Source organism: Tachyglossus aculeatus, chromosome 8 (assembly GCF_015852505.1).
Source record: "Tachyglossus aculeatus isolate mTacAcu1 chromosome 8, mTacAcu1.pri, whole genome shotgun sequence".
Taxonomy (NCBI): Eukaryota; Metazoa; Chordata; class Mammalia; order Monotremata; family Tachyglossidae; genus Tachyglossus; species Tachyglossus aculeatus.
In genome coordinates, this window is record NC_052073.1 from 22,752,983 (window position 1) to 22,774,036 (window position 21,054).

Sequence of the window (21,054 nt, forward strand, 5' to 3'; positions counted from 1 at the left end):
CGTTGCAGAGGTTTTAGAGAAGAAATCTGGACAAAGTCCTATCTTTATTTTTCCTAACGTGATAAAAGAAGTTGAAAGATAAGAGGAAGATGGGGCGGGGCTGGGGGGACCATCCACTCAAAAATAACTCATGTTCCTCTAGTGAAAAGCCTGAAAAGGGGATGTATAATGCTGATGTACTGATTCTGAGCTTTTTTCATTTGATTATTTCTATCTGATTTCCATGTCCACTCAGTGATTGTCTTGTCTGTGCAAAGTGCAAGGTGGGATTCTTTGGTGACAAGCATCATTGCCCTTAAGTGACAATGAACACCAACCAACTTACTTCACATAAGCAGATCTCCTTACTACCAACGATCCAAACTCATTCATCTAAGAACTTCCATAGTTAGCATGGAAATGAGGCTAGAATGAATTCTAGACAGCAATCAGTTTATGAAAAGAACTACCCTGATGTGACCATCAGTGGTTCTGAAGCATGGTTTCCTTCATAGAAGTAATCTGAATCAAAGAAGCAGTTAGGTGAAGCCAGAAACTGTTAGTTGAAATGAGATTTATATAAAAAAATGCACATTAATTGGAAAAAATTAAATTGCGCTAAATATTCAGACACTCACGCTTCTGATTGGGTTAATTTCTCATTCCAGTCCTCCAATGTGCTGCTTGCTGAAAGATATCTACAAACATATGGATGTTAGAAAAGAAGGTACTGACCCTTTGGACATCCACTTTCCCTCTATTCTTTAAATCCAATAACAGCTCTACACATTGCAATACAATCTTTCTGCAGATTTTGAAAACTCAGTGCTGATACCAGGCAAGTTCCTCTTTTCAGGGGAGCCCTGATCAGTTGTGACTGCACAACATCTCCACTCTCTTGGGTCTCTCTCCCCCTCATTCGAACCCTACTGGAAGCATTATCTTCACAATTTTTCCCACCATCTGATAGATATTGGAAATAAGTGTACAGTTTAGAGTGTCTGGAATTGTCACGCAAAATACTGTTCCACCGCCCCCCCCCCCCCGCCGCCCCACAAAAATCTAAATATCTCAATTAGTCTTTCCCACGGATCAGAAGACTGAATTTGCAAAAATACATAAATCTTGGCAAAGCATCCACCAAAATCTCTAATCTTCCAGATAACCCAAATGTCTAACCAGCGAACTTAAAGTAAGTACACAATCTCATCTATCACAGCTTCATGAGTTCCTACATAGAGTGAGTACATGCACCACAATACTAGAATCTCTTCAGAATTTTAACAACTTGAGATTTCCATCTCTTGGCTCCTGTCAGATATGAAATAGAAATGACCTGGAGAAAATATGCTTTAGAAGAACAAGAATTAAAGTGAATTTTTAATAAAACAGTTAAGTTCCACTTTTTACTGAGATAAAAGTGTTTTGATCAGAGTATGCCAAAACAAGGTGAGTTCTTGGTATTCTTGACCTAATGATTCACATGACAAAATATCAGAGAAAAGGACAAATAGGAGCTAAGTTTTAGATAGAGACTTTCTCCAAAATAGCCCTAGGGAAAGTCTCATTTCTTAGGGTAAAGGGGAATGAGAGCTCTATGAAAAGTTGAAGTGAAAGAACTGAGGGAGTGTGAGACAGGAGAGAGAGAGAAAATGTGTAAAAATCTATGGAGAGACCTTGGGGATGACACTACCATTAGCAGGTAGTCCCAAGAAGATGAGTAAAATTAGCTTGATGTCTTTTGTGTTGTTGAGTTGCATTTACCTGTTAAGGATAATTCCTCACTCTGGTAACTGTTCGATTGTTTCGTCAATTTCAAATACTGAAATAATCATAAGACACTGACTCATTTAGATGTGGTATCTGAACTTACACACGGTGCATGCACGCACTAGTGGAAAAGATGAGATACATTTTTCCATCCCAGTGCATAAATCTTATCTACAGGAAAGAAAATGGGGCACTCTGAATTCCTTACTTCCCTCCAGTGCTTCTCTAAACAACCTTGAAAACAATAGTCACTTTGGGCCCATGTTCCTAAAACTTCATCCTAGGGCCAGAGTGGCCTGACAATGTCTCTTCCGAGAAAAACTACTGTTATGAACTGGGAGAAAGAGCTGATCCAAATCAATTATAAAAAAACATCACTATAGCCTCATGCCAGATCTTTGACTGGCATATGTTCAACTGACATTCAGCCCATTCCTGGCACCTAGTTTTACACTGGATGAGAAAAAAGCGTAAAGGAAGAAGAGAGGTTTCAGTAATACTAATTAAGTACATTGACACCTGGCATTCAAGATAAGACTTGTCAGTAATTAATGTACTCTCTGGGGAAATCCCTTCCTAGTCACAAGAAAATAGAGGCTGAATCGCTTCTGTGTTTCACCTGATAATAAAAATACACCCTACTGCACTTTTCAAATTAAGTCTGCAGTCTGTATTTGTCCAACAACTATGGCAGAGAGAGCTTTTAACGACCTAGAGAGAGGATGCTCACTATTACGAATATTGAGACACAAATGATAATGGGGTATCAGGCACAAAGACGGGCTATAAAACTGAGGTCTCCAACCTCCCATCAGGTTGTCATGATTATCAAATTACTACCAACAAATCAGTTGTACAAAAAATGGCAAATGCACAGTCAGACAAGGATCCTCAGTTAAACTGTTAAATCCTGAGCCAGTGAGCAGTGCCAATTTCTTTCCTCACACAAGGGAGTTTCTGCCCATGTTCTCTGGCAATCAGAGAAGCACTTCCTTCAAAACAAGGGTTGGAAAAAATCTTTCAGAACAAGTTTTAATGACCCGCCACTCCTTTCAAATAAAGTTTGACCAGATTTAAATCAAGACAACTGAAGATACCATTAAACTGCTGACAAGGCCTCAAAGATGCCTAGCTAGAGAAGTGTTCTGCGGCCTGAATTACAAACAACAGTAATAAATTATCAGCTTCTGGTAAATGCCCTACCCACAAACTGACATTTAGCTGCATGACCATAGGAGATTAATAATCCCTTGCAATTAATAACAAGCAACTTCAATTGTTACTCAAAGTCCAACATAACGCCTGAACTGATTTAGGCACAATACAGAACTACGGTCACAATTCTTGTACAACAAAAACATTCTATGAAACCACAGTTTTGGTGAATGTTTACACTAGTGAGGAGGAGTGATGGGAAAGGGCTTTATACCAGTTTCCAGGATTTACATTCAGGAATTCCCACCATTAAAAACAAAAAAATCCCCCAAAATAGAGAACTATGTACTATTCAAATGTCACTTTGGCAAATCCTAGCCTAATGACTACCTGAGATCAGACTGCAGAATAGCAAAGCTAAATGAGATGTGAAGTGTGGACTGGTAACTGATGGGAGTTTCCTTTACCTATCCTGATGTGCTACAGTTATCTGGACCTTTCCCTGACGTTTCCTTTAATTTTTAAACTGAGACACTCAGAAAGGCTTCACTACATGCTTTTACGTAAGTGCAACCAACTGCTAAAAGAGGAGAAAAGGGCTGACAGGAAAGAATAAGGAGGAAGAGGGTGGTGCTGACTGGCCAGAGGAACTCACAGCTCAGACTGTGTCACTTTCTCATTCCACTCTCCAAGTTTCTCAGATGTTTTCACATAGCTAGAAATAAAAAGTCTGATGGTGAATTATTTAGAATGGAAAGGAATTACAACTCCGTAATTCTCAATTAAAATGTTTAAGTATGGAATTTGTTAAGCGCTTACTGTGTGCCAAGCACTGTTCTAAACACTGGGGTAGATACAAGGTAATCAGGTTGTCCCACGTGGAGTTCACAGTTTTAATCCCCATTTTCCAGATGAGGTAACAGGCACAGAGAAGTTAAGTGGCTTGCCCAAGGTCACCCAGAAGACAACTGAAGAAGCCAGGATTAGAATCCACATCCTCTGACTCCCAAGCCCCATATTCTTTCCACTAAGCCACACTGCTTCTGGTATGAAATGGCAGGAGTGAGGCACAGAGGCTGTTGACAAAAATTTCATACTCACAGTTTAGAACAAGGATCGTCATGTCCAACCGTTCCTTATATTTTCAATTAATAGCTCAGGACATTTGATACTTGATTATTTACGCCCTGGAGTGTTCCTTTAAGACATGTCCAACAGCCACAGATGGATGAGGAAACCCATATTTAAAACCCAGGTGAACTAGCAAGTCCTTTTTCAATTACAACGGGGGTAATCCCTATCCAACCTTGCAAATAGCCACCATTATACAATCTAGCCTTGAGATAACCACAAGAGGAGTGGGGAAGGGAAATCGCAAACCACATCACTGGACCTCACATGACTTGAACGCTGAAATTTCTTCGCAAAAACCCAGCTGCTTTGTGTTGGAGTGATGTCTATGAACTGTAACTCAGTCTGTCTTTCGGCAGGGATGTAGCCTCTAAATAGAAGCTACGGTGTTTTTTTTTAAAACCGTTATTTTCCCACCTACCTCCAAATGGCTAGGGATAGAAATGAAGAACCCTCAACAGTGAGTTCTATAATGGAAAGTTAGCTGTGCCGTTTCCCAACCCCTACGCTTCATCAAAATTTGCAACTCCTCAAATGAACCAGAGTCTTAGTGTGAGAGACGAAAATAGACATCTTTGGTAGAAGACTAGAATAGTGATTGGGTTGGAGATTCCAAACTTGGGTGACTAAGCTCTTATAATAAGGGCATGTCTTCAATTAACAAAACACTATATTACGTGCATGGTCAAGGAAAGTAGGTCTCTGCTAGTGAGCAGAAGGGTACCCTTAAATTTGGCCTCCTAGAAGCCATTTAGCCTTTGAATCCTACTTGAAACATCTATACAATGAGCTTGCACTTATTCAGTAGAGATACAGCTCCGTGACAATTCCAGATAGAATTAAAACTTAATTACCTTTAAAAAAAACCACTAAAACAGGGTATATTTTACCTATTTCTTGCCTCGTGTTTGGCCCCAAGACTTTACATACTTTCACTCCAATAACGAGGCCTAGGGAATTTGGGCTGAGGGAACGGTTGTCTAATCTTAAATGTGCAGCTCCATTTATAAGGACTACTGGGAACACCTACGCATTGGAGACTTGAACGTCATGCCAGCTCTTCGACAGGTTCTGCTTTAGACCATCCAAGGGGGTCAAGCCCAGCTTTCTCTTCAGTTCTCCACAGTGTCTCTCTTTGGCCGCAAGGACTTGGCGTAACGTCACAATCTCCTCTTCCACCTACAAAAAGCAAGCAGTTGTCACAGTTAGTGGTTACTGCTGCAGAAGGTATTTTACCTCACTATGCTTAAAACCAGAGGAGGTTCAAGGATGGAGCAGAGAAGACTTCACCACCAGGGCTCTGGGGAATTATAGGACTTTCTGATAATAAAATATGCAGTTGTGAGAGTCAAGCCTGTAGTAAACATAAAACCCTAAAGCAGTGGGACTTTTGGAAGGGTCTTCTGATGCATTCTTTTAATCACCTACACAAAACATACAATCTCCAATCCAGATTCATTCATTCATTCAATCGTATTTATTGAGTGCGTGCAGAGCACTGTACTAAGCACTTGGGAAGTACAAGTTGACAACCTATAGAGGCGGTCCCTACCCAACAACGGGCTCACAGTCTAGAAGGGGGAGACAGACAACAAAACAAAACATGTGGACAGGTGTCAAGCCATCAGAATAAATAGAAGTAAAGCTAGATGCACATCATCAACGAAATAGGCTAGTAGATATGTACAAGTAAAACAAATAGAGAAATAAATCTGTACAAACATATATACAGGTGCTGTGAGGAGGGGAAGGAGGTAGGGCGGGGGGGGATGGGGAGGAGGAGAGGAAAAAGAGGGCTCAGTCTGGGAAGGCCTCCTGGAGGAGGTAAGCTCTCAGTAGGGCATTGAAGGAAGAGAGCTAAATTGGTGGATGTGCGGAGGGAGGGCATTCCGGGACAGGGGGAGGACGTGGGCCGGGGGTCGACGGCAGGACAGGCGAGAACAAGGTACAGTGAGGAGGTTAGCGGCAGAGGAGTGGAGGGTGCGGGCTAGGCTGGAGAAGGAGAGAAGGGAGGTGAGGTAGGAGGAGGGAGGTGAGGTAGGAGGGGGCGAGGTGATGGAGAGCCTTGAAGCCGAGAGTGAGGAGTTTTTGCTTGATGCGTAGGTTGACAGGCAGCCACTGAAGATTTTTGAGGAGGGGAGTAACATGCCCAGAGTGTTTCTGCACAAAGATGATCCAGGCAGCAGTGTAAAGTATAGACCGAAGTGGGGAGAGACAGAAGGATGGGAGATCAGAGAGGAGGCTGATGCAGTAATCCAGTCGGGATAGGATGAGAGATTGAACCAGCAAGGTAGTGGTTTGGATGGAGAGGAAAGGGCGGATCTTGGCGATGTTGTGGAGGTGAGACCAGCAGGTTTTGGTGACGGATGTAGGAAGCAACAACAATATATTCATATTAAAGGCAAATATGACCATTTATTTATATTAATGTCTGTCTCCCCCTCTAGACTGTAAACTCGTGGTGGGCAGGGGATATATGACTTACAACTTTACTGTACTTCATTCTCCCAAGTGCTTAGTACAGAGCTCTGCACACAGTAAGCGCTCAACAAATAAACACTGTACTATGCGCTTCAGAGAGTACAATAAAATTAGTATATTGGAAACTCCTTGCAAGTAGGAATCCTATCTAATGGGTACGGCAGACACTAAAACAAATTATGGATAATAGGAAGAAGGAAAGGGGGACATATACAAGAGTTTGTGCTTAGTAAATAAGTCCTTCTAGACTGCAAGCCCGCTGTTGGGTAGGGACCGTCTTTATATGTTGCCAACTTGTACTTCCCAAGCGCTTAGTACAGTCCTCTGCACACAGTAAGCACTCAATAAATACAACTGAATGAATGAATGAATACGGTATGCAGGATTTGTGCATACATGCTACGGGAAATAGAAAGTACTTCAAGGTTTAGGTGGCACTGAAGTATCAGTTGTGGAGGTGTAAACTGGGGAGATTAGAAATTAATTGGGGAAGACCCCCTTGGAAGCTATCTCTAGAAAGATTACAAGCACTACCTTCGGTTTAGAGATCGATTTTAAACAGTTCAATTGCATATTTGTCCCGCATTGCCCCGCACAGTAACACTGCCAGGAATGGAAACTTAACTCAAATTTGTTTTAGTTATTTGGATTCTGCTTGTTTAAGACTTGGAGATTGAGTAACACCTAGTCCTCAATAGAAAGAAAATTCCCAGGCAGATAACTATTCAAATGGTAAAGAGAAACTAAACTTCATGTTATCATTCAAAGCCTTCACTTGGCAGGCAAATTTGCTATTTTGACAGTATGTCATTGTTCTGATTCTTAAAAGAAGTCAGGATGTACATGAGTTATGGTCAGTAGGAAATGGAGTTCAAAACAAGAAAGCTAAAATAACACTATTAATAATCGTAATTATAATGTGTTGATAATCCTGATCAAAACTTTATACAACACTTTAACTGAATTTCTCATTCAATTACAATTCTAATGATAGAAAAAAAAGTTCCTACTAAAAGTCCCAAAATTGAAAGTTTTGCAGGGCACCAGTTCATGCTTCAAAAAGGACTGAATACTGTTACATACCAATCCCAAAGAGTCACAGTAGAACAAAAGGCAGATCACAAATGAAATTACAATAACACTAAAATGCAGAGCCTAATTATCTCCCAGTAATCTATGACAGCATTTAAAGTGACATTAGGAATAAAAGATCTCCTTCAACGTAGCATTCCACCATGGTAGCTCTTAGGTTTTCTAGCCAACCATTCTGAATCAAAGTGCCAAGCTGCAGTTCCTTTGTACCGCTAAGTCTTCTCTAACCTCTCCCCAACTAAGAGTTGCATTTGTTGGGTAAAGTGCATTTTGCTTGTGCATTGCATTACTGTGGTCTGTTAAATGGGATTCACAAGGTCAGGATAAGATTCAGCCTTTAAAGAAAAATAATATCAAAGCAGTTGTTTGTGACTCCTACTGGGTGCTTGGCTCCAAGCTAAAATAGGTCATTAAATAAGTTTCAGAATGTTTGCCCAAATGTTTAGTTAGGCTATTGCTCTAGGCCTTGGGATATCAAAATTTTCAGCAGTAAAGTCTGACTCAATCAAAAGCAATGCAATGGATGTACTGTATCATACTTCAAGGGCACCAATTCTAATTGTAGTCTTGGGATGGAAACTATACTACTAGTAAAGCAAATAACAGTTTTAAACATTGATGAGTACAATTAAACAGGTATCTTGTCATCCTCAGCCTATTCTTAGTTTTTAAAAGTCAATGAAAGGGAGTATTTTGACCATGCTCTTTGGTATACCGGTTTGTTATCTCAATCCCAGACTCATTCCTAAAGAGTAGATAACGGCTCTTATCCGAGGACATTTTTTTTTTACAGTAATATTACCAATTGCTAACCATTCCTAAGTAGAATCCCTGTTCTGCTAGGCTTACTTTGCACAAATACAGAATGCTCCAACTATATATATGTGTATATATATGTATGTAAGGATAGAAGGAGTAAACAAAGGCAAGACTATATTACCTTGGTGAGCTCAGATCTCAGCTCCTCCTCTTCTGCTTCAGTCAGCCCCTCAGGAGCAGGAGTCCTGGGAGGGGCAGCTGGGCTCACCGGGTCATTTACCACAAAGTCCAACAGACCTCGGTTATTTGAGTTCAGGTTGATATCTGTTACAAACACGAAGCAAATTGTACAAGTCACATAAGCGGATTCACATCTCCATAAAGTCTATGATTAAGGAAAGGAAAAGGAGGGCTGGGGTTAGTTAGGGTGCCCAGGTAAAAGGGAAGTAAACTGCAAAAATCCAAGCAGAATGTCTTTATATAATGGGGGTGGGGGGGGGGGGCGATGAGACAGTCTGAGAACCAAGTCAAGCAACTCTTGTTTACTGAAATGCATTTTTCATACCTGTGAGTATTTGAAAGGCCTTCACTCAGCCTTTAATCCCACCTGTGAAAATTATCCCCCTGGAGGGAGTAAACCCTCAAAAGATAAACATGTCAAGTTCTAACAAATTTTGCAAGTGTTGCTGTTTCTTTAATGAAAGAGCCTAATAGGGCAGCAGCATTCCCATCTTCAAATTCTGCTCAACAGCACTGCCATATTGAGTTACACATACAAACACCTGCCCATGAGTTTCTGCACAAACGTACCATCAACTTGCAAAGTACCTAATAATATTAAGTCCTACTATCCAAGGCATCATGTCAAGCCCTATATTCAGGAACCCTGTTGGCCTTAAGTTGGTTAATATTGTCTTGAATCAATCATTAGTATTTATTGAGTGTTTACTATGTGCAGGGCACTGCACTAAGTGCTTGGGAGAATCTTTCTATTTCTTTTCAATCCCCAAGACGTGATTCATCTACTGTATATTATCCACGCATACACATACCCTCCTGAGAGTCTTGCAAGGGTTTGGCCCATTGAATGAACTACTAATAGGCCACCTGGACTCTGGACAGGATGGTTGGCATGTCTCCTCAGTCAGACTCAATGGAGGCATCATCAGGACTGCCACAGCCTGGGAACACACATCAGCACTGGAGAATCCTTGCACATTCTCAATAGTGAAATTTGCCAAATACATTTTCTAGCAATCTCGGTGGGCCAAATAGGCTACTGAGAACAATAAAAGCTAATCGTGCCCTCAATTTGAGTCACCCATGAAAAGTAGGTTGGGACCAACCAGGCCTTCTAACGGAAACAACAGGGTACAGACAAGTATGGGACACAAGCACTTTTGGTTCGGGAGGGTATCGGGGTGTGTGATGTTAATGTCTTGCCCTGACTTGCCCACTGTCTCTTCAAGATGTGCATGTTAGCTTTACTTAGTCTCTCACTACAATATAAAACACATGTCAACCTGAGCAGGCAAAGAGAGTCAGGCTACCTCAGTACCACATTGTTTGTGCTAACAGTTCTTACAAATTTATCATAATACCAGTTCTTCCCTCCTTCACTGGCGCACACTCAGTTCTCCACATTTTTTTCTTTAAAGTCTATCAACTGCTAAAGTATGACACCTAAATAAGCTCCTTTTACTTTCAAAAAAATTCAGAATCAGCTGTTTGGCTTGGATTCTCTTCACTAACCACTTTCAACTACTGGCATGTAAGAAGTGCCCTGTCCCAGCCTAAAGCAAGTACCATAAAAATCTGGGATGAGAGACAAACCTTTTTCTGTCGGCTTCATTTTAGGAAACAAACTTCTTGGAAGAAATGCAGCATTGGACATGGTAGAATGCAAACCTTCTCCTACAAGTACTTGTGGAATAACTACCAGTCAGGAGCACCAACATTCAGTGTAACAGTACCATAACTACACCTACGGCATATTCTCTAGTTATTCCACATTTATCAAAATGTAAAGCTATTATGGAATTACCCAGCCTTGCAAGTTCTCATCCCTCAGCAATACCACTTCAAAGTTAAAGAGAAGCAGCTACCCCAACCTGATCTGAGACAAATTGCAGAAACAAGCTTAGTGTGTTGGGTGTGCCGTCGTCACACTCCACCTCCCAGTTCCGTGACTTCCATTAGGCAACCCGCAGGAATACTGGTTGCAACCACAGGGCCAAGAGTGAGTACGACAGGGGCTGTGTATGCTACAGAGGCCATGGGTGGGGGCGAAAAGTGAAGAGGAATGATTATTAATGTGCTTACTGAGAATCAACAACACCCTAGGTGTTTTCCCAAATATAATCAGCTCCAGCAAAGAGGGTGCACCTAGACCACCCCTCAATCCCCACCCTGAGACAACCCCCAGGAAAAAAATAGGTCAGAGGAATAATAATAATGATGGCATTTATTAAGCGCTTACTATGTGCAAAGCACGGTTCTAAGCGCTGGTATAAGTAAAGTACCTCTTAAGCAACAGGCTTAGGGCCCTGGAAAGGAGGAGAAGGTGAGGGGGAAGGGAAGGCAAAATTGGGGGAAAGGGAAAGTGAGGGCCTGGCCGGGGAGAAATGACTCAAAGAGCCCAAGGGGACATCTCCAGCTCATTCTATGTGCAAGCGGGAGAAAGACGGGAAACCGGGAAGCGGATAATGAGAGAGGGAACCTTTAAGGGAGAGGGCAGCCCACTGCAGTGTAAGTTCTCTGTGGGCAGGGATGTGTGGGCCTATCAACTCTACTACACTGTACTCTCCCCCAAGCACTTATTACGGGCCTGGGAGTCAGACGGGCGTGGGTTCTAATCCTGGCTCCACCGCATGTCTGCTGTGTGACCTTAGGCAAGACATTTCACTTCTCTGGGCCTGTTTCCTCCCGTAAAATGGGGATTAAGAGTGTGAGTCCCACGTGAGACCGAGACTGGGTCCAACCTGATCAACTTGTATCTTCCCCAGTGCTTCGAACAGTGCTGGGCACACAGTAAGCACTGAACAAGTACCACAATGTCCCTCTGGACTGTGAGCTTGTTGTGGGCAGGGACTGTCTCTATTGCTGTACTGTACTTTCTCAAGTGCTTAGTACAGTGCCCTGCACAGTGTAAGCACTCCATAAATACGATTGAATGAAAAATGATTTGCAGTGCTCTGCATGCAGTAAAGGCTCAATAAATGACTGAATAATGATTTACAGTGCTCCGTACACAGTAAGTGCTCAATAAATATGACTGAATAATGATTGAGAAGCAGTGTGGTACACAGTAAGCGCTCAATAAATACGACTGAATAATGATTGAGGAGCAGTGTGGTACACAGTAAGCGCTCAATAAATACGACTGAATAATGATTGAGAAGCAGTGTGGCTTAGTGAAAAGAGCACGGGCTTGGAAGCCAGAGGTCGTGGGTACTTGTCTGCTGTGTGTTGCTTGGGCAAGCCACTTCACTTCTCTGTGCCTCAGTTACCTCAACAGTAAAATGGGGATTGAGACTGTGAGCCCCATGTGGGACAGGGCCTGTGTCCACCCCAGCGCTTAGTATACTGCCTGGCACATAGTAAGCACATAAATACCATCATCATTATTCATTCATTGACGCATTTATTGCTTACTGTGTGCAGAGCACTGTACTAAGCGCTTGGAAAATACAATTCAGCAACAAACAGCAGTCTAGAAGAGGGGAGACACACAACAAAACAGGTAAACAGGCATCAGCAGCATCATTGTAAATACAAAGAATTATAGGTATATACCCATCGTGAATATAAACAGAATTATAAATACATACATATGCAAGTGGTGGGGGGGTAGAGCAAAGGGAGCGAGTCGGGGCGATGGGGAGGGGTGGGGGAGCAGAGGAAAAGGGGGGCTTAGTCTGCTTAGTAAGTGCTCGATAAATATGACAATGATCTACAGTGCTCCGCACACAGTAAGCGCTCAATACGACAATGATTTACAGTGCTCTGCACACAGTAAGCGCTCAATACAATTGAACAAATCATGATTTACAGTGCTTCGCACACAGTAAGCGCTCAAATACAATTGAAAGAATCACGATTTACAGTGCTCCGCACACAGTAAGCACTCAAATACGACTGAATGAATCATGATGTACAATGCTCCGCACACAGTAAGCGCTCAATAATTCCGATTAAATGAATGATTTACAGTTCTCTGCACACCGCAAGTGCTCAGTAAATATGACAGTGTTTTACAGTGCTCCGCACACAGTAGGCGTTCAATACGACTGAACGAATCATGATGTACAATGCTCTGCACACAGTAAGCGCTCAATAAATACGACTGAACGAATCGTGATTTACAGTGCTCCACACACAGTAAGCACTCAATATGACTGAATGCTTTACAGTGCTCCACACAAAGCACTCAATAAATACGACAATGATTTACAGTGCTCCGCACACCGTTGGCACTCAATAAATACGACTGAACGAATGATTTACAGTGCTCCGCACACAGTAAGCGCTCAATATGATTGAATGATTTACAGTGCTCCGCATAAAGATTAATGACTTAATCACTTAGAATGATTTAAGCGCTTAGTCCAGTGTTCTGCACACAGTAAGCACTCAATAAATACAACTGAATGAATGATTTACAGTGCTCCGCATACAGTAAGCACTCAACAAATACGACTGAATAAATGATTTAGTGCTCCGCACACAGTAAGCACTCAACAAATACAACTGAATGGATGATTCACAGTGCTCCGCACACAGTAAGCACTCAATAAATATGACAATGGATGATGTACAGTGCTCCGCACACAGTAAATGCTCAATACGATTTAGTGTTCCACACACAGTAAGCGCTAAATATGACTGAATGACTTACAGTGCTCCACACATAGTAGACGTTCAATAAATACGATTGAACCAATCATGATGTACAGTGCTCCGCACACAGTAAGAGCTCAATATGATTGAATGATTTACAGTGCTCCACACACAGTAAGCACTCAATATGACTGAATGATTTACAGTGCTCTGCACATAGTAAGCACTCAATAAATATGACAATGATTTGCAATGCTCAGCACACAGTAAGCGCTCAGTAAATATGACTGAATGATTTACAGTGCTCCACACACAGTAAGCGCTCAATGACTGAATGATTTACAGTGCTCTGCACATAGTAAGCGCTCAATATGACTGAATGATTTACAGTGCTCTGCACATAGTAAGCGCTCAATAAACACAACTGATTGATTTGCAATGCTCCGCACAGTAAGTGCTCAATAAATATGACAGTGATTTACAGTGCTCCGCACACAGTAAGCGCTCAATGACTGAATGATTTACAGTGCTCCACGCACAATAATCGCTCAATATGACTGAATGATTTACAGTGCTCCGCACATAGTAAGCGCTCAATAAACACGACTGAATGATTTACAGTGCTTCGCACACAGTAAGCGCTCAATAAATGATTGATTTACAGTGCTTCGCACATAGTAAAAGCTCAATAAACACGACTGAATGATTTCCAATGCTCCGCACACAGTAAGCGCTCAATAAATATGACTGAATGATTTAGTGCTCCGCATGCAGTAAGCGCTCAATAAATGACTGATTTACAGTGCTCCGCACATAGTATTCTAGACTGTGAGTCCGCTGTTGGGTAGGAACCGTCTCTATATGTTGCCAACTTGTACTTTCCACGCGCTTAGTACAGTGCTCTGCACACAGTAAGCGCTTAATACGACTGAATGAACAGTAAGCTCTCAATAAACACGACTGAATGATTTGCAATGCTCTGCACACAGTAAGCGCTCAATAAATACGACAACGTATCACAATGTACAGTTCTCCTCCCACAGTAAGCGCTCAGTACATAGCACTGATTGATTATTTAATGGGGGGGTGGGGGGGGGCGGGGAGAGAGGAGGCCGGGCCCTGGAAAGGTAGAGGGCCGAGATGGGGTTGAGCCGCACAAGAGAACTTGTCATTCATTCATTCATTCAACCGTATGTATTGAGCGCTTACTGTGTGCAGAGCACTGTACTAAGCGCTTGGGAAGTACAAATCGGCAACATATAGAGACGGTCCCTACCCAACAGCGGGCTCACAGTCTAGAAGGGGGAGACAGACAACAAAACAAAACATATTAACAAAATAAGATAAATAGAATAAATATGTACAAATAAAATAGAGTAATAAATACGGACAAACATATATACAGGTGCGGTGGGGAGGGGAAGGAGGGGTTCAGTCTGGGAAGGCCTCCTGAATTCATTCATTCGTATTTATTGAGCGCTTACTGTGTGCAGAGCACTGTACTAAGCGCTTGGGAAGTATAAGTTGGCAACATATAGAGACGGTCCCTACCCAACAGCGGGCTCACAGTCTAGAAGGGGGAGACAGTCAACAAAACAAAACATATTAACCAAATAAAATAAATAGAATAAATATGTACAAATAAAATAGAGTAATAAATACGGACAAACAATATATACAGGTGCTGTGGGGAGGGGAAGGAGGGGCTCAGTCTGGGAAGGCCTCCTGAATTCATTCATGCGTATTTATTGAGCGCTTACTGTGTGCAGAGCACTGTACTAAGCGCTTGGGAAGTACAAGTCGACAACATACAGAGACGGTCCTTACCCAACAGCGGGCTCACAGTCTAGAAGGGGGAGACAGACAACAAAACGAAACATATTAACAAAATAAAATAATTAGAATGAACATGTACAAATAAAATAGAGTAATCAATACGGACAAACATATATACAGGTGCTGTGGGGAGGGGAAGGAGGTAAGGCAGGGGAGAGGAAGGAGTGGCCTCCTGAATTCATTCATGCGTATTTATTGAGCGCTTACTGTGTGCAGAGCACTGTACTAAGCGCTTGGGAAGTACAAGTCGGCAACATATAGAGACGGTCCCTACCCAACAGCGGGCTCACAGTCTAGAAGGGGGAGACAGTCAACAAAACTAAACATATTAACCAAATAAAATAAATAGAATAAATATGTACACATAAAATAGAGTAATAAATACGGACAAACATATATACAGGTGCTGTGGGGAGGGGAAGGAGGGGCTCAGTCTGGGAAGGCCTCCTGAATTCATTCATGCGTATTTATTGAGCGCTTACTGTGTGCAGAGCACTGTACTAAGCGCTTGGGAAGTACAAGTCGACAACATATAGAGACGGTCCCTACCCAACAGTGGGCTGACAGTCTAGAAGGGAGAGACAAGCAACAAAACAAAACATATTAACCAAATAAAATAAATAGAATAAATATGTACAAATAAAATAGAGTAATAAATACGGACAAACAAATATACAGGTGCTGTGGGGAGGGGAAGGAGGTAAGGCGGGGGAGAGGAAGGAGGGGCCTCCTGAATTCATTCATGCGTATTTATTGAGCGCTTACTGTGTGCAGAACACTGTACTAAGCGCTATGGAAGTACAAGTCGGCAACCTATAGAGACGGTCCCTACCCAACAGTGGGCTGACAGTCTAGAAGGGAGAGACAAGCAACAAAACAAAACATATTAACCAAATAAAATAAATAGAATAAATATGTACAAATAAAATAGAGTAATCAATACGGACAAACATATATACAGGTGCTGTGGGGAGGGGAAGGAGGTAAGGCAGGGGAGAGGAAGGAGTGGCCTCCTGAATTCATTCATGCGTATTTATTGAGCGCTTACTGTGTGCAGAGCACTGTACTAAGCGCTTGGGAAGTACAAGTCGACAACATATAGAGACGGTCCCTACCCAACAGCGGGCTCACAGTCTAGAAGGGGGAGACAGTCAACAAAACAAAACATATTAACCAAATAAAATAAATAGAATAAATATGTACACATAAAATAGAGTAATAAATACGGACAAACATATATACAGGTGCTGTGGGGAGGGGAAGGAGGTAAGGCGGGGGAGAGGAAGGAGGGGCCTCCTGAATTCATTCATGCGTATTTATTGAGCGCTTAATGTGTGCAGAGCACTGTACTAAGCGCTTGGGAAGTACAAGTCGGCAACATATAGAGACGGTCCCTACCCAACAGCGGGCTCACAGTCTAGAAGGGGGAGACAGTCAACAAAACAAAACATATTAACCAAATAAAATAAATAGAATAAATATGTACAAATAGAATAAATAAATAGAGTAATAAATACGGGCAAACATATATACAGGTGCTGTGGGGAGGGGAAGGAGGTAAGGCGGGGGAGAGGAAGGAGAGGCCTCCTGAATTCATTCATGCGTATTTATTGAGCGCTTACTGTATGCAGAACACTGTACTAAGCGCTATGGAAGTACAAGTCGGCAACCTATAGAGACGGTCCCTACCCAACAGTGGGCTGACAGTCTAGAAGGGAGAGACAAGCAACAAAACAAAACATATTAACCAAATAAAATAAATAGAATAAATATGTACAAATAAAATAGAGTAATCAATACGGACAAACATATATACAGGTGCTGTGGGGAGGGGAAGGAGGTAAGGCAGGGGAGAGGAAGGAGTGGCCTCCTGAATTCATTCATGCGTATTTATTGAGCGCTTACTGTGTGCAGAGCACTGTACTAAGCGCTTGGGAAGTACAAGTCGGCAACATCTAGAGACGGTCCCTACCCAACAGCGGGCTGACAGTCTAGAAGGGAGAGACAAGCAACAAAACAAAACATATTGACCAAATAAAATAAATAGAATAAATATGTACAAATAGAATAAATAAATAGAGTAATAAATACGGGCAAACATATATACAGGTGCTGTGGGGAGGGGAAGGAGGTAAGGCGGGGGAGAGGAAGGAGGGGCCTCCTGAATTCATTCATGCGTATTTATTGAGCGCTTACTGTGTGCAGAGCACTGTACTGAGCGCTTGAGAAGTACAAGTCGACAACATATAGAGACGGTCCCTACCCGACAGTGGGCTGACAGTCTAGAAGGGAGAGACAAGCAACAAAACAAAACATATTAACCAAATAAAATAAATAGAATAAATATGTACAAATAGAATAAATAGAGTAATAAATACGGGCAAACATATATACAGGTGCTGTGGGGAGGGGAAGGAGGTAAGGCAGGGGAGAGGAAGGAGTGGCCTCCTGAATTCATTCATGCGTATTTATTGAGCGCTTACAGTGTGCAGAGCACTGTACTAAGCGCTTGGGAAGTACAAGTCGACAACATACAGAGACGGTCCCTACCCAACAGCGGGCTCACAGTCTAGAAGGGGGAGACAAGCAGCAAAACAAAACATATTAACCAAATGAAATAAATAGAATAAATATGTACAAATAAAATGAATAGAGTAATAAATACGGACAAACATATATACAGGTGCTGTGGGGAGGGGAAGGAGGTAAGGCGGGGGAGAGGAAGGAGGGGCCTCCTGAATTCATTCATGCGTATTTATTGAGCGCTTACTGTGTGCAGAACACTGTACTAAGCGCTATGGAAGTACAAGTCGGCAACCTATAGAGACGGTCCCTACCCAACAGTGGGCTGACAGTCTAGAAGGGAGAGACAAGCAACAAAACAAAACATATTAACCAAATAAAATGAATAGAATAAATATGTACAAATAAAATAGAGTAATAAATACGGACAAACATATATACAGGTGCTGTGGGGAGGGGAAGGAGGTAAGGCGGGGGAGAGGAAGGAGGGGCCTCCTGAATTCATTCATGCGTATTTATTGAGCGCTTACTGTGTGCAGAGCACTGCACTAAGCGCTTGGGAAGTACAAGTCGACAACATATAGAGACGGTCCCTACCCAACAGCGGGCTCACAGTCTAGAAGGGGGAGACAGTCAACAAAACAAAACATATTAACCAAATAAAATAAATAGAATAAATATGTACACATAAAATAGAGTAATAAATACGGACAAACATATATACAGGTGCTGTGGGGAGGGGAAGGAGGTAAGGCGCGGGAGAGGAAGGAGGGGCCTCCTGAATTCATTCATGCGTATGTATTGAGCGCTTACTGTGTGCAGAACACTATACTAAGCGCTTGGGAAGTACAAGTCGACAACCTATAGAGACGGTCCCTACCCAACAGTGGGCTGACAGTCTAGAAGGGAGAGACAAGCAACAAAACAAAACATATTAACCAAATAAAATAAATAGAATAAATATGTACAAATAAAATAGAGTAATAAATACGGACAAACAAATATACAGGTGCTGTGGGGAGGGGAAGGAGGTGAGGCGGGGGGGATGGGGAGGAGGGGGCTCAGTCTGGGAAGGCCTCCTGTGAGGCGCTTAGGGTGGCGCTCAATAAATAGAGTCGGATTCATTCGATCGTATTTATTGAGCGCTTACTGAGGGGAGAGCACTGGACTAAGCGGTTGGAGGGGCGGTTTGTTGCCCCGCCCCGGTACCTTCGCCGGCGGGGTCCATGTCCGGGCCGGGGGGGATGGGGGAGACGGAGCGCAGCGCTTCGCCCAACGTGACCACCTCCGCCGCCGCCCGCCGCCCTCTGCCGCCTCACGCGACGCCCCCCCCGACTTCCCCCGCGGGGCGGCGCTAAGCCCCGCCCCCTCCCCAGGCGCCGTCCAATCAGCGCCTCCGCAGCCCCGGCCCCCGCCGGCCGGCCCCTTCCCCATTGGCGGAGCCCGGGTCACGTGGGGGGGGCGCGCGGCCGCCCGGCGTCACGTGGTCCCCCCGGGTCACGCGGCAGCCCGGGTCACGTGGGAGAGGGGGGAGGGGCCGGGCCTGAGGCGTTTCCTCAGCGCGGCCAGGCCGCGGGCGGACGCGGGCCGGAAATTCACCCATTAATAATAATAATCAATCAATCGTATTTATTGAGCGCTTACTGTGTGCAGAGCACTGTACTAAGCGCTTGGGAAGTACAAGTTGGCAACATATAGAGACAGTCCCTACCCCACAGTGGGCTCACAGTCTAAAAATAATGATGGCATTTGTTAAGCGCTTGCTACTACTACTAATAATGACGGCACTTCTTAAGCGCTTACTGTGTGCAAAGCACTGTTCTAAGCGCTGGGGAAGTTGCAAGGTGATCAGGTTGTCCCACGGGGGGCTCACAGTCTTCATCCCCGTTTTACGGATGAGGTCACTGAGGCCCAGAGAAGTGAAGTGACTTGCCCGAAGTCACACAGTTGACAAGTGGTGGATTTGAACCCATGACCTATGTATCAAGCACTGTTCTAAGCGCTGGGGTGATCAGGTTGTCCCACGGGGGGCTCACAATCTTAATCCCCATTTTACAGATGAGGGAACCGAGGCATACAGAAGTGAATTGACTTGCCCAAAGTCACACAGCTGACAATTGGCGGAGCCGGGGTTTGAACCCATGACCTGTGACTCCAAAGCCCGTGCTCTTTCCACTGAGCCACGCTGCTTCTCTATAATACTAATAATGATTGCATTTGTTAACGCTTACTATGTATCAAGCACTGTTCTAAATGCTGGGGGAGAACATTCTATCTATTCTGACTATTTTGACACCTGTCTACGTGTTTTGTTTCGTTGTCTGTCTCCTCCTTCTAGCCTGTGAGCACGTTGTTGGGTAGGGACCATCTCTATATGTTGCCGACTTGTACTTCCCAAGCACTTAGTACAGTGCTCTGCACACAGTAAGCGCTCAATAAATACGATTGAACGAATGAATGAATACAAGATTATCAGGTTGCCCCACGTGGGGCTCACGGTCTTTGTCCCCATTTTACAGATGAGGTCGCTGAGGCACAGAGAATTGAAGTGACTTGCCCAAAGTCACACAGCTGACAAGTGTCCAAGGTGGGATTAGAACCCACGACCTTTGACTCCCAAACCCGGGCTCTTGCCACTGAGCCACATCATTCATTCATTCAGTCGTATTTATTGAGCGCTTACTGTGTGCAGAGCACTGTACTAAGTGCTTGGGAACTACAAATCGGCAACAGAGATGGTCCCTACCCAACAACGGGCTCACAGTCTAGAAGGGGTGAGACAGACAACAAAACAAAACAAGTAGACAGGTGCCAATAGCATCATAATAAATAGAATTATAGCTATATATACACACCATTAATAAAATAAAGTAATAAATATGTACAAATATACACAAGTAATAATAATGGCATTTGTTAGGCGCTTACTATGTGCAAAACACTGTTCTAAGCACTGAAGCAGATCCAAGGTAATCAGGTTGTCCCACATGGGGCTCACAGTCTTAATCCCCACTTTACAGATGAGGGAACTGAGGCCCAGAGAAGTTAAGTGACTTGCCCAAAGTCACACAGTTGATAAGTGGCAGAGCCGGGATTATAACCCATGACCTCTGACTCCCAAGTCCCTGCTCTTTGTACTAAGCCACAGGGTCTAATCCCAACTCTGCCACTTGTCATCTGTGTGACTTTGGGCAAGTCACTTAACTTCTCTGTGCCTCTGTTGCCTCATCCGTAAAAGGGGGGTTAAGACTGTGAGCCCCATGTGGGACAACCTGATTACCTTGGAACTGCCCCAGTTCTTAGAACAGGGCTCGGCACATAATAAGCACTTAACAAATACCATAATTATAAAATTCGTAGTATTACTTTCCCCTTCCTTCAAAGCCTGAATGAATGAATGAATGAATGAATGAATGAATCAATGAATGAATGAATGAGTGAGTGAGTGAATGAGTGCCAACTCTTTATCTGACTCTTTGTTCCCTGCTT

At 43.3% G+C, this 21,054-nt stretch overlaps 1 protein-coding gene across 7 annotated transcripts in view; it reads right to left on the minus strand.

The window, feature by feature from the left end:
- Positions 1–18,869, minus strand: part of TPD52L2 (TPD52 like 2) — a 34,808-nt gene extending 15,939 nt beyond the window's left edge. For 3 of the 7 annotated variants that reach the window (XM_038749873.1, XM_038749868.1, XM_038749870.1), the window contains exons 1-4: positions 18,775–18,869; positions 8,549–8,691; positions 5,066–5,214; positions 3,560–3,619 (exon numbers count right to left, since the gene is read on the minus strand). In XM_038749873.1, coding sequence (XP_038605801.1) covers positions 3,560–3,619; positions 5,066–5,214; positions 8,549–8,691; positions 18,775–18,793 — 371 coding nt within the window. In that variant the 5' untranslated portion in view covers positions 18,794–18,869. Of the gene's footprint in view, positions 1–617; positions 678–3,559; positions 3,620–5,065; positions 5,215–8,548; positions 8,692–18,774 lie in introns of all 7 variants that reach the window. The other 4 variants (XM_038749874.1, XM_038749871.1, XM_038749872.1 and 1 more) reach the window with 2 other exon arrangements.
- Between the last annotated feature and the right edge of the window lie 2,185 nt (positions 18,870–21,054).